Below are 13,246 nucleotides of genomic sequence, written 5' to 3'. Positions count from 1 at the left end.
CAGGCTGGGGACTCGCAACTTTTGGGGTTGCAGTGGAGCCGGGAGTGCAGGAGGCGATAGAGGCCGGTGTTCTGGCCTTTGCGTCCCTAGTAGCCCGGCGGAGGATCTTGCTCCAATGGAAGGATGCGAGGCCCCCAAGCGTGGAGGCCTGGATCTCTGATATGGCAGGGTTCATTAATTTGGAGAGGGTGAAATTTGCCCTGAGGGTTCAGTGCAAGGGTTTTTCAGGCGGTGGCAGCCTTTTCTGGACTTCCTGGCGGAACGGTCGAGAAATAGGCCGACAGCAGCAGCAACCCGGGAGGGGGGGGGGGGGGGGGGGGGGGGTGGGTAAGGATTGGGGGGAGGGAGAACTGTGCACATGGGTTTGGGGAGGGTGCTATCTCTTTCCCTTTCGTTGTCTGGGGGCTCTTTTGTTTTTTTTTGTTTGTTCTTTGTTTTCGTTCTTTCCTTTTTTTTTGAAGTTGCTCTTGAAGCTGGGGGGGTATTGTTCATGGGGTGTTACCGCAGTTGTTTGTTAATAGAGTTAAGGTGTTTATATTTTGTATTTTGTAAAAATTTCAATAAAAATTATTTACAAAAAAAAACAGAGTCACAGGACTGCCGATGAACTTTGAACAAAATAATGGAACATTTATTATACATGAAAAGATTAACTTGATATACTGCACCTTCATCCCAGCTATACTTTTACACACATATGCAGATTTGTAAGGATAACACAAGTTACAAAAATCTATCTCATGCTCCAATGTTCTCAGTAGAAATCAGAACAAAGAAAAGTACAGCACAGGAACCCGCCCTTCAGCCCTCCAAACCTGCGCTGACCATGCTGCCCGTGTAAACTAAAATCTTCTACATTTCTGGGGTCCGTATCCCTCTATTTCCATCCTATTCATGTATTTGTCAAGATGCCCTTTAAACGTCACTATCGTCCCTGCTTCCACCATCCACTCCGGCAGCGGGTTCCAGGCACCCACTACTCTCTGTGTAAAAAAACTTGCCTCGTATATCTCCTCTAAACCTTGCCCCTCGCACCTTAAACCTATGCTCCCTAGTAATTGACCCCTCTACACTGGGAAAAAGCCTCTGACTATCCACTCTGTCTATGCCCCTCATAATTTTGTAAACCTCTATCAAGTTGCCCCTCAACCTCCAACGTTCCAGTGAGAACAAACCAAGTTTATTCAACCTCTCATTGTAGCAAATGCCCTCCATACCAGGCAACATCCTGGTAAATCTCTTCTGCACCCTCTCCAAAGCATCCACATCCTTCTGGTAGTGTGGCGACCAGAATTGAACACGATACTCCAAGTGTGGCCTAACTAAGGTTCTAAACAGCTGCAACATGACTTGCCAATTTTTATACTCAATGCCCTGGTCAATGAAGGCAAGTATGCTGTATGCCTTCTTGACTACCTTCTCCACCTGATGCCACTTTCAGTGACCTGTGGACCTGTACACCTAGATCTCTCTGACTGTCAATACTCTGTAAATAAACAGTTCATGAAAACCAATAGGTCAACTGGGGTCACACACCACACTCTCTGAAACCAAGTGACAGATGCCACCTTCAATTCCCTCCTGAGGTTTGTCACACAGCCATCTGGTCTCATCTCACTGGAACTCTGTCTTCCACACGAGCTCTCAAAGAACCTTATTTAGAATCTTCGCCCAAGTAACACTTTCTCATGGATGTCTTCACCAAGGACCCACCCCAGGGTTTCAACCTCTCCTTCTGATTTTTCTCTTCCCTGAATCGCTATGTGCATTCAAGTCTGGCTTCCACACACTCTGTCAAATACGCAGAAATGTCACTAGATCACCTTCACGGGCCCTATCTTTAATTGGGATGCTCCATGTTCCTAACTCTCATCTTTGCTGAACAGAACCTTTTTCCAGACTTCAAACTTTAGTTTCTTGATAAGTCTTCCTGGAACTTTCATCTGTCCCACTCCCTGATTTCTGCGATTTGCTGCTCTCCTTTCATCCCCGTTCAGCAGTTTCTGTGGGAGCTGCTTACTCCTGGGTTACCTTCTTTCAACTGACTCAAACTTCTCTGATTTTTCTGTGTGGGTCCCTGGTTGCTAAGCCACAGAGTAGATTTTTTTATACCGTGTGTTTGTTTTAGGGGTTGTTAAAACCTCATTAAAATGCAGGCATCTAAACAAGTTCACCAAATTACAGGCTACCTTTAAAAATGAAATTAAAACATAAGGAATATAAAGCCATATCTTAATCATAACACCCACAAAAAAATAACTTTCTTAAAATGATATTTATTTCTTAACAGTGTGGAGTATGTACCTTGGTAACTTAACATCTTCTCTGTCACATTTTGTTGTTTGGCTCAAAGTAAGACAGCTGCAATTCAGAATTGAAAATGCAATGTAACAGTGAAGAAAATGATCAAGGGTGCTGCTTGTAAATTCCCACCTTGCTCCCTAAACTCTGATTGTAGGACCACATCCCTCTTTCTGCCTATGTCATTGGTACTGGCATGGACCACAACCAGTGGCTATTCACCCTCCCCTCCCCTCAGAGTGCTCTGCAGCATGATGACCCGGAAGTGTGGGCGTGCAGACGTGCACGGTGGAGTTTGAGATACCCTCAATTACAACTCGAGAGAGATGATTGGTAATACAAAGGCTTTAATTAGCAGAGAGCCAATCAGCTACCGAGAAGTGTGCTCACTGCACACTGCCCACTGAACGTTACCTTATATATGGCTCCCTGAGGGGTGGAGCCGCAGGCGGAGTCTCCCAGGGTTCCAAACCCGATCTTAAAGGGATCATTACATTAAAGGCGCAGTAATCATTCATCACAGAGTTTAAACTCCCAGCCGTTTTTTTTTTGGGATAGTTTGAAGCCCTGTGCTGCGTTGGGGCAGCTGAATGAGAGGTCCAGCTACAGCGCTAACTTGGGCCATTTACCAGGATATTTGGTGAGATTTTACACCTTTTTAGTTACATGGAAATGTTTCAATCTAGCAGAGGCAGGGATATGGAGAGACATTTTTTCGGGAGGTTAATGTTTTATATTATTAGTGTTTAGCGTTTATAAATATTTTAAAAATGCAAATAAAATGAAAAGAAGAGATATATTATTTTAAACTTGTGTGTGTCATGAGGCTGTTAATTCCATTAAAAGGACGACAATGGATAGATTGTGGTGATCATTCATGAACGGGTGTTATTGTCCATCTAAGATACTCCATGTTACTGGTCACGGCTTCTGTGGGTCTTTGCGCGGCTGAGGGAGCGTAGCCTCAAAATAAGGGGAAATAGATTTAGGACTGAGCTTAGGAGGAACTTCTTCACCCAAAGGGTTGTGAATCTATGGAATTCCTTGCCCAGTGAAGCAGTTGAGGCTCCTTCATTAAATGTTTTCAAGATAAAGATAGTTTTTTGAAGAATAAAGGAATAAAGGTTTATGGTGTTCGGGTGGGAAAGTGGAGCTGAGTCCACAAAAGCTCAGCCATGATCTCATTGAGTGGCGGAGCAGGCTCTAAGGGCCAGATGGCCTACTCCTGCTCCTAGTTCTTAAGTTCTTATGATGAACCCAATCCTAGAGCCGCATTTTCAGTCGCACTCTTGGCAGGAGTTTGCAAAAGATGGCATCAGTCCTTGGACGGTAAGTCACGGATATCCCTTTCTCAGGCTCCTTTTCTGGGCCTTCTCTTACCGTCAGGTGTTGCCGAAAAATTGTGACCCTTCAATCAGGAGGTTCCTCCAAATAGGTCTCTTCTGAGCAAAGGTCTCCCAGGCTTTGACATCCATGTGCCACTTCTTGAGGTAAGCCTACAAGGTGACTTTGAAGAGTTTCCTTTATCTTCCTCTTGTTCGGGATCCTTGCAGTCGGGACTCTGATATCCTAAGCATATGGGCGGCCCAACGGAGTTGGATTTGGATGATTATGTTGAGGACTCCCAGGGCAATTCTCCCCTGACCATATATCACTGTGCTGCCACCACCTCTGCTGGGTCTGTCCTGCCGTGAGATAGGACATACCACCCAGGGATGGTGATAATGGTGTCTGGGTTATTATCTGGAAGGCTCTGCTCCATCTTATTCTCTATCTCTTTTGGCATCGAAGGAACTCTGGCTTTGATTGCCCTTCCTTTCCATCTTGTGGAAATTTATCTTGACTGTACCTTCTTTAAATAGTAAAATACCATTTTTCTGTTTACCCGTGTAGAAACCTTGGGTGGGATTCTCCCCTATTAGGCGGGGCGGGGGTTCCCGGCGCAGAGGAGTGGTGTGAACCACTCGGGCGTTGGGCGGCCCCAAAGGTGCGGAATCCTCCGCACCTTCAGGGGCTAGGCCGGCCCCGGAGTGGTTTGCGCTGTGCCGGCCGGCGGGGAAGGGGCTTGGCGCCACGCCAACCGTCACCGAAGGGCCTCCACCAGCCGGCGCAAGTTGGCGCATGCGTGGGAGCGCCAGTGGGTGCTGGCGTCATCCCAGTGCATGCGCATGGGGGGGTTCATCTCCGCGTCGGCCATCACAGAGGACCACAGCGGCCAACACGGAACAATAGAGTGCTCCCATGGCACAGGCCCAATGGTGGGCCCCGATCATGGGCCAGGCCACCGTGGGGGCACCCCCCCCCCCCCCCCCCAGGGCCAGATCCCCCTGCGCCCCACAGAGGACCCCGGAGGCTGCTCGCGCATCCAGGTCCCACCGGCAAATACCTGGTGTAACATACGCCGGCGGGACTGGCCAAAAATGAGTGGCCATTTGGCCCATCGCATGCCGGGGGGGGGGGGGGGGGGGGGGGGGTGCCGACTGGCGCAGCGCAATTCCCGCCCCTGCCAAATCTCTGGCGCCGAAGAATTCGGGATCGGAGAATATCATAGATGTCATAGAATTTGCAGTGCAGAAGGAGGCCATTCGGCCCATCGAGCCTACACCGGCTCTTGGAAAGAGCACCCCACCCAAGGTCAACACCTCCACCCTATCCCCACAACCCAGTAACCGCACCCAACACTAAGGGCAATTTTGGACACCAAGGGCAATTTATCATGGCCAATCCACCTAACCTGCACATCTTTGGACTGTGGGAGGAAACCGGAGCACCCGGAGGAAACCCACGCACACACGGGGAGGATGTGCAGACTCCACACAGACAGTGACCCAAGCTGGAATCGAACCTGGGAACCTGGAGCTGTGAAGCAACTGTGCTATCCACAAGGCTACCGTGCTGCCCTAAATACCGCCCCTTATTTAACAGGATTTTTTCCTAAAAGACAAAATTTAATTTTTAAACATTCAGATAATTAACGAAAACAAATTAAATCACTTACCTTTGTTTATATTTTATTTTTGTCTTTGAGGAGCTGACTGCATCACATTGGAACATAGGAACAGGAGCAGGCCAGTTAATCCCTCAAGACAGTTCTGCCATTCAGTGAGATCACGTGGATCTGCACTCTAATTCCACAAACCCAGCTTTGCCACATATTCATGGCCTGAATTTCACGATCATTGGACATGCGATTGGCGGGACGTGAAGTGACTGCATTGGTCGCTTCTGCACACGCAAGTCCAAAATATCTGATGTTACACTGGCTGACCAATTCAGAGTTGCCCCTTGCAAATCGCGCTTCCTCATTGGAGAAGGTCTGCCAGCTGAGATAGTAGTGAGGGGGGCTCCAGGTCCAATGGGAATCCAGTGGGAGGTTTAAATGAGGCTGTATCAGCACATGGAAGGGAGCCTGGAGTTACAGAGGAGGCACCAATAACAACAGAATGATGGCAGCAGCACCTGGTCAACATGCCAGGTGGGAGGGCAATGCAGGTGGACACTCTGCTGCATGCTTCTCAGACGAGTGGCTGCGCACTCTCGTGGAGGCAATGACGTCATGAATTCCCCCACCCAGACGCAACATCCTGTTGCAGCTGAATGGCAAGAGGAGGCCATCCCACCAAATTGAGGCCTGGGCAAAGGTGGCAACCCAGGTCAGCGAGCACGGCGTGGTGCGCCACACCTGGATACAGTGCCAATAAAAGTTCAATAGTCTTCTGTGCTTGAAAAAGGATGAGTACCGAGTTAGCACGATGCAGTGTGCAGTCTGGAAAGGAGGCCGTGCTTGGCAGTGCTCAGAGGTGTCAGAATCAGAGTAACACCAAGCACATATCCCTATGGCTGTTAAGGCTGGGAGATGGGATCGGAAGTCCTGGTTCCAGCTAAGGGTCAGGTGGGCAAAGATGATGGGAACATAGTTCATGGGGGCGGATGGGGTGAGGTACATGAGCATGGTCTGGTGTTACAGATAGAGAATGGAGTAATCAGTGGGCCTTTATATGTATAGGAAAACAGAAGCCATCATGCCATTGAGCGTACAGCAGTGGATTGTGGGGTGGCCAACCTGCTCACCCTAAGCACATTTGAGATGGACACCTTTGAGCTTGAGTGTGAACATTGAGGAAGGTCCTCGGGTCATGGAGAGTTAGCTATCTTGGTGGAAGGCAGGAATCCTGTGGACAGAAGCGGGACAGGCGGAGACTGAAAATAATATAGGGTTATCTTATCTCACATGAGGACTTCTGAAGAAGAACCCCCATTGATCTCAGGATGCACTACCAGTGTGAGAGATGGATGATACACCTAGTCTCTCTGTTTGGTGCCCATCCATCCATGTTGGGCAGGGAGATGCAGATGTGCCTCAAGCTGGCAGACAAGCTGCCTGTCGTCTGTGTTCTCCTGCTACGTTGCTGCAGATGAGGGCGGCAGCTCCTCTGCCTCTCTGCCAGTGATCAAGACATCTTCTGAGGCTGCAAGACTGAGGAATGCCCAGTCAAGACGCTGGGCACACCCTCCCTATTCAGGCATTGCCTTCCAGAGGACAACTGTCAAGGTCATCAGGCCGGCATGACAGCAGAGTCAGCAATCTGCCCCCAATGTCACTGCCAGCGGGTGGGGGTGGGGGTGCACCAAGATGTGCCACTCGCAAGTGTACGTTTAAAGCACCATAAGCACAGGATGGGTTTTCATGGGTAACGTTCATTGATTTCATTAGTGCTATTCATTGTTTTTGTGTAACTGGCAAGAACTTTATTTTTAGCTCCTTGCTTGCATCTCCGGTAAAAATATGAATCAAGACTTTGTTTCAATGCCCTGATTGTCCTTCATGTTTTCCGTAGGTGCAGGCCTCGCCAGTGTTTTATGATAGATAGCCGGGCCAGCCAAAGGTTTTGAGTTGATGCTGGGGTCACTTCATTGTATTTTCAGAAATGTGTGTGAAGGAGATGGCACAGCACCTTTGCACTGAGGTTGAAGGCAAACCTTGGCAGGCACCGAGTGTTGAATCAAGGCCTCCATCTTGTCCCTGCCTCCCTTAAGGTTCATTACATCTGCCTCACCTCCCCCTGTACCTGTCCGGGCTCCTCACCAGAACCATCTATAGAGTGTTACGCTGAAGGGTGTGGAGCTGCCTGAGTTACCTCATCCTTGAGTGTGTGCCCCCCCCCCCCCCCCCCCCCCCCTTGCCAGTGCCAGGTAGAGTGCAGCAGACAATGATGATAACCACCACTCTGGAGGGTATTGCAGTGACCCCCCCCCCCCCCCCTGCCTATTGTCAGTTACCCTTTTAATTGCCTTAGCTGGCTGGTTAATTGTCAGTAGGCGTGGTCTCGATTCCTGTGAGTGCTCACCGACCGTAATGTAGCACGCAAGCATGATGACGTTTGGACGCATGCCTGACGTTTTCCTGCGATATCTTACGGTCTGCTGGGTCTGGAGTGCGGCAGCTACTATCACGTAAAATTAATACCTTTAGCTAACAAAAATCTATCAATGTCAGGTTTAAAATTAACAATTGCTGATCCTGGAAGTGAGTTCCAAACGTCAGCCGTCCTCTGCTTGTCAGATTGTTCCCTAATTTCATACCTGAAAGGTCAGGTTCTATTTTTATGTATATGCCTCTTAATCTTGGACTCTCCAACCAGTGGAAATAGTTATCTTTATTTATCCCATTTGTTCCCCTTAATATCTTAAAATGCCAATCAAATCACCCCATAGCTTTATTCCCTGGCATTTAGAAAGTCATCATTTGCATAAGCTCTCATCGTTATTTTAACTCTTCGAGTCCAGGTGCCATTCTGGTAAATCTTTGCTCCACTTCGTCCAAGGTGAATATATCCTTCCCAACTTGTGGTGTCCATAACTGCTGTAATTTAACTGGGGCTTATAATAGCTGCATCTGTGTTATCTGATTGTAAGCATCCATATTCATCACAGAGCTTTCATAATCACTATCAACTGCCAAAAGGTTGTTCTCAGTTCTCACACCTTTGCGGTATGTCTTGATTCTGACCCATTGCATCCCCACAAAACGGTACATTCATTCTGCAGAACAATCACCACCCAGCTCACTGATATTACTGCACTTTACCAATGAACCACATAATCTGGCAATCGATTTCTACCTCTATCCACACCAACCTAGGTTTCAGGTAGCCAGTGTGATGTAGTTTTAAATTGTGTAACTGCTACTCATATATGTGACTAATAACATTGCAACCAGAGATTCAGCTGTTCAAGCTAGGTTTGGGAATTTATTGCTCTTGTAAAAGATTCAAAAGCATCAGAATTGAAACTTTGCACAAATTGAAATCTGCCGTTGAAAATCAACAATGTAAATATGAACTGTTTTTGGCTTTACTTTGCAGCTAACCTCGATCAATTTTCTCCCATGAGGCAGCGGCCAATGGTCTCGCAGCAATGGTCAGCACATCCTCATTTCCCGGGGTCCCATCAGGCAGAATCAGTTGCCAAGGCAAAGGCTGGAAGTAATGGCGGTGGCAACAAAAGCTTCATGTCCCAGGTCATACCTGTGTATGGATTTGGATTGTTTATGTACGTTCTGTACATCCTCTTCAAGGTACAGTGGACATGATTTACAAGATGACCTATGTGATCAAAGCAAATCATTTCTTCGGGCCTCTATTTTTCTTATTTCTGACATTGTGCAGGTGTTTTAAATAGTATAAAATGGCACAAAAGTCAAGCACAGGAGATGCAACATAATTAAGGGAAATGGGTGGGAGGGAAAGGAAGTGGGGCAGCTTATGATAGTCTCCTTTTGGAGTGTGGGGTTTGCGTTGTTGCGTAATTGTACCTGGGGGGGACGTTCTCCGTTAGCCGATGCCAAAATCCGGAAAGGCGATTGGGCGGAGAATTGGTTCCGACACCAAAATTGCGGCAGGCGCCAATCTGACGCCAAAGCACAACACTCCAGCACCTCAACAGTGATGTCCATGCATTCTGGAACACATGTACAGTAGACACCGTTTGCATATCATTAGCTGGCCCGACCCGATATTCTCCGGGGTCTCTGTGATACTCCGCCTCCAATGGACCGAGTTCCCGACGGCGTGGTTCACTTGTGCTTTTAAAAATTGTGAAACCGGCATGGCTGCCGCTGATGGAGAGAGAGGGGATATAGAAAGTGCCCAACATCGCCATCATTTGCTGACAGTTGTGCCGCTGGATGGGGGGCTTCTGCCAGGGCTGGGGGGAGGAGCGTGGGGTGGTCAGGAGGTGGGCTGTGGGATCGGGGTGGACAGGCAGGGCTCACCCTTGCCGCAGCTGGCAAGGTAGCCATGCAGCTGCGCACCCCGCTAACAGCCCACTTTGTACTTAGTGCCACAGGTCATATAGGTGACACTGAGGACATCCCCTGGGTCCCCTCTGCCCCCAGCCGACCCATCAGCTGTATGGGCATGCTCCAACACAACCAGTGCCATCTTGTTAGTGAGTGTGGGGACTGCAATATCTATGTGCAGCTGCAGCTTGTCCACCTCCTGAGTGTCAATCACGGACCCGACGAATCCCACACCGTTTTTCATTGGAATCGAGTGTGTTCCTCGCAGCACCGGTGCTAGCCCCTCAATAGTAGTGGAATCAGTCCGGGTGTAGCGTCAGGTTTTCTGCCGTGAAAGTCCACAAATTCTGCATTGCCGTCAACACTAGTCTCTGAAACGGAGAATCCCACCCCTGGTTTTTATCTCACCTATCTGGCCTCCTGCTCTAAAACGTTTGGATATCTCCATCCGGGACTGGATAGTAGACACTTTAGGCATGGGAAAGAAAAAAGAAAACTTTGTAAATACTGGAACACAAGAGCATAAAAAAGGCCCAATTTTAACCTCCTCACCTCTTGCTCAGGAGAAACTGCACTGGTGGGAGTGGTGAAGTCACACTCCCAATAAGTTCAGGTCCCTCGGGCGCAATTCTCCGCTCCCGCGCGGCACCGGCAAGGCTGTCGTGAACTCGTCCGAGTTTCACGACGGCGTCAGAGGCCGCTCCTCGCATTCTATTCACCCCCCCCCTCCCCCAGCCCCCCCGGGGCCTAGGAGCGGCGTTGTGAGAAACTCGGCCGCCGGGCCTTGACGCTTGCGTCAAAGCGGCACGCCGAGAATGACACGACGGCGGCGCCTACGTGATTCTCCCACATTTTTCACGGCGACCGGTGATTCTCCGGCCCGGATGGGCCGAGCGGTCTGACGTTCCCGACCTGTTCACGCCGGCGGCAACCACACCTGGTCGCTGCCGGCATGAACATCGTGCGAAAGGTAAGTTTGGGGCCTGTGGGGGGCGGAGAGAAGAACGAGCACCACGGGCATGCTCGGGAGGTGACTGGCCCGCGATTGGTGCCCACCGGTCGTCGGGACGGCGTCTCTAAGAGACGCACTCTTTGCCCTCCGCCGTCCTGCAAGATCAAGTCGCCATGTCTTGCGGGGCAGCAGAGGGGAAGACGGCAACCGCACATGCGCGGGTTGGAGCCGGCCAACCTGCGCATACGCGGCTAATGTCACTTAGGCGCCGCCGTCGCGTCATTCTCGGCATGCCGCTTTGGCGCAAGCGTCAAGGCCCGGTGGCCGAGTTTCTCACAGCGCTGCTCCTAGCCCCCTATGGGGGGGGTGAATAGGGTGCGAGGAGCGGCCTCCGACGCCGTCGTGAAACTCGGCCGAGTTCACGACGGCCCTCCTGATGCCGCGCGTGAGCGGAGAATCGCGCCCATATGTTTACTTGCTTAAATTCAGGCATAGGAAGGCTCTCTGGCCCAGATGAGCAGAGGCTTCATTTGAATTGGGATGCTGCATCCCAGTAACATAACTAGGACATGAATGCCAACTTAACCTTGAACAAAAGCTGGTGGCAGCAAGGATCCAGGCCCAGGTTAGTGATCCTAAAAACATTTTCCAAAGGTTCCTTGGTGGTCTGGGAGCAAGGGAAGTATGTATTCTGACTTGAGAAGGAAAACGTGGATTCCCCAGCGCCCCTCCCTACCCACCCGTCCCATCAATTGCGGCTTTGTTGACCACCTGCCAATACAAACTTAACTTCCTGGGAATGTTGCCATGACCCTCTCCAACTATGTCTCCTACCCTTCAGCAATGATGTAATCCCATCAATTTTGGACCAGATTCAAAATTGGAGTGTGTACATGGCACCAGACAGTAAACACCTTCTGGCCCTCGCACGTGGTTGAGTGAGACTTTTCACTACCTGCTGTGACTCTTGCACCCCCAATTTCCTCCTCGAGTTAAAAAAATAGCCCTATTAAATATTAATGAAATCGAAGTGTATAAGTTGTGTGGAGAGAGAGGGAAAAGGGAAATCTTCTCACTCGAGTGAAATGTAAATGGACGGAAAAGATGAACAGTGATCAAATAGTGTAGTGCAATTGCCATTGACTGATCTAGCTCATCTATTGTTCTCCAAAAAGAAATTAGGCAGACTGAAGCTACCTCTTCAGCAATGCTCATTGTGTCTTGAAGAAACAATATCACTGATTGAATTTAATACCCCAGAGAGATGCTCACCTTTGTGGGACAGTAGAAGTAGGTTAGAGCTGAGACCAGCAAATATGATTGGTGAAAATGAAGAGTGCTGCATGTAATAACACTTCTAATCTATTTGGTGATCCTTTGATTTAATGCTTTGAGAAAGTGAATAGGACAATGCTCGGCTATGCTTCAGTATTACTTTGTGGCCATTGAAGGAAATTATGCAACATTGAAGAAATAACACAATATTTGGACCCAGTTCAGAGCCTGGATGGTTCTGTTTACCTGAGATGATGTTTGACTGTCAATCAGATTTTAGTTTGTATGGTAGCAGTGAAGAATGTCTGTTCATTGAATTGTAGAGGATTACAACAGAGAAACGGGTCTTCTGCACGTCAGGTTTACACCAGTGTCTTTCCTCTATACGTGCCTGCATACTCTTCAATATTCCTCTCTTCAAAAGAGCTTTTTAATCCCTTTTAAGGAACCTATTAACTTCAATAACAGTTTTACTTGTTGGCGTGTACTCTGCTCGAAGCCAGGTCCTTGCTTCACCTGAGCCATTTTCTGGGCGGTTTTTATCAGTGGTGGTTTACCACACAGCCTTCCATCCTGAGGGGGCGAAGGTGCCAAGAGGCAAATTCCGAGTCCACCTCTGTCAGAATGGAAATTGAATGTGCACTGTCGACATTTATTCTGAACCACACTCTAGCCATTTGGCCAACTGAGCTAGACGTTACCTGGATCTGCATCTGAAGTGCTGTCACCTGCAAAGCTATGGACCCGCTCCTGGAAAGTGGGATTAAAATGAGCGTCTAGTTTCTTTTTCCCTTTGTTGGTTGGCACAGACACAATGGGCTGAATAGCCTCTTCCTTCACCGTAACTTTTCTATGATTCTAACCCCAGCCTCCTCAGTAATATTTTACAGTAGATAGTATTAAATACCATCCTCTATAATTACGTTACAGACAGGAGAGACAGGCAAACTGCACTGATTTCCTCTCACTCTCTGTGAGCAGAAGGTGTTCTGAATTTTTAAAAAAGTATGCATTGGGATGTTTTTCTAAACCCTTGGTTTGTGTAATCCACATGTGTGCAGGAAGTGTCTCCAGCTGCAGCTCCTGGAAGCCTGGGTTTTGGAGCTGGAGCGGCGGCTGGGGACGCTGTGGAGCATCCATGAGGTGGAGAGTATCATGGATGGCACGTATAGAGAGGTGGTCATACCGCAGGCTAAGACTCCATTGGCAGGAAGGGACTGAGTGACTACCAGGCAGAGCAAGAGAACTAGGCAGGCAGTGTAGGAATCTCCTGTGACCATTCCCCTGCAAAACAGATATACCGCTTTGGATACCGTTGGGGGAATAGCCTCTCAGGGGAAAGCAGCAACCGGTAAATTCATTGCACCAAGGTTGGCACTGCTGCATGGGATTGGAGTAGCAATGTTAGAATGCAACAG

At 48.9% G+C, this 13,246-nt stretch overlaps 1 protein-coding gene across 3 annotated transcripts in view; it reads left to right on the top strand.

The window, feature by feature from the left end:
- Positions 1 to 13,246, top strand: part of ric3a (RIC3 acetylcholine receptor chaperone a) — a 105,756-nt gene that overhangs the window by 55,777 nt on the left and 36,733 nt on the right. For 2 of the 3 annotated variants that reach the window (XM_038808112.1, XM_038808113.1), the window contains exon 2: positions 8,667 to 8,878. In XM_038808112.1, the coding sequence (XP_038664040.1) occupies positions 8,667 to 8,878 (212 nt within the window). Of the gene's footprint in view, positions 1 to 7,705; positions 7,892 to 8,666; positions 8,879 to 13,246 lie in introns of those variants that run through there. The other variant, XM_038808114.1, reaches the window with a different exon arrangement.

Source organism: Scyliorhinus canicula, chromosome 9 (genome assembly GCF_902713615.1).
Source record: "Scyliorhinus canicula chromosome 9, sScyCan1.1, whole genome shotgun sequence".
NCBI lineage: Eukaryota > Metazoa > Chordata > Chondrichthyes > Carcharhiniformes > Scyliorhinidae > Scyliorhinus > Scyliorhinus canicula.
This window is presented reverse-complemented; position numbering and strand designations above follow the sequence as displayed.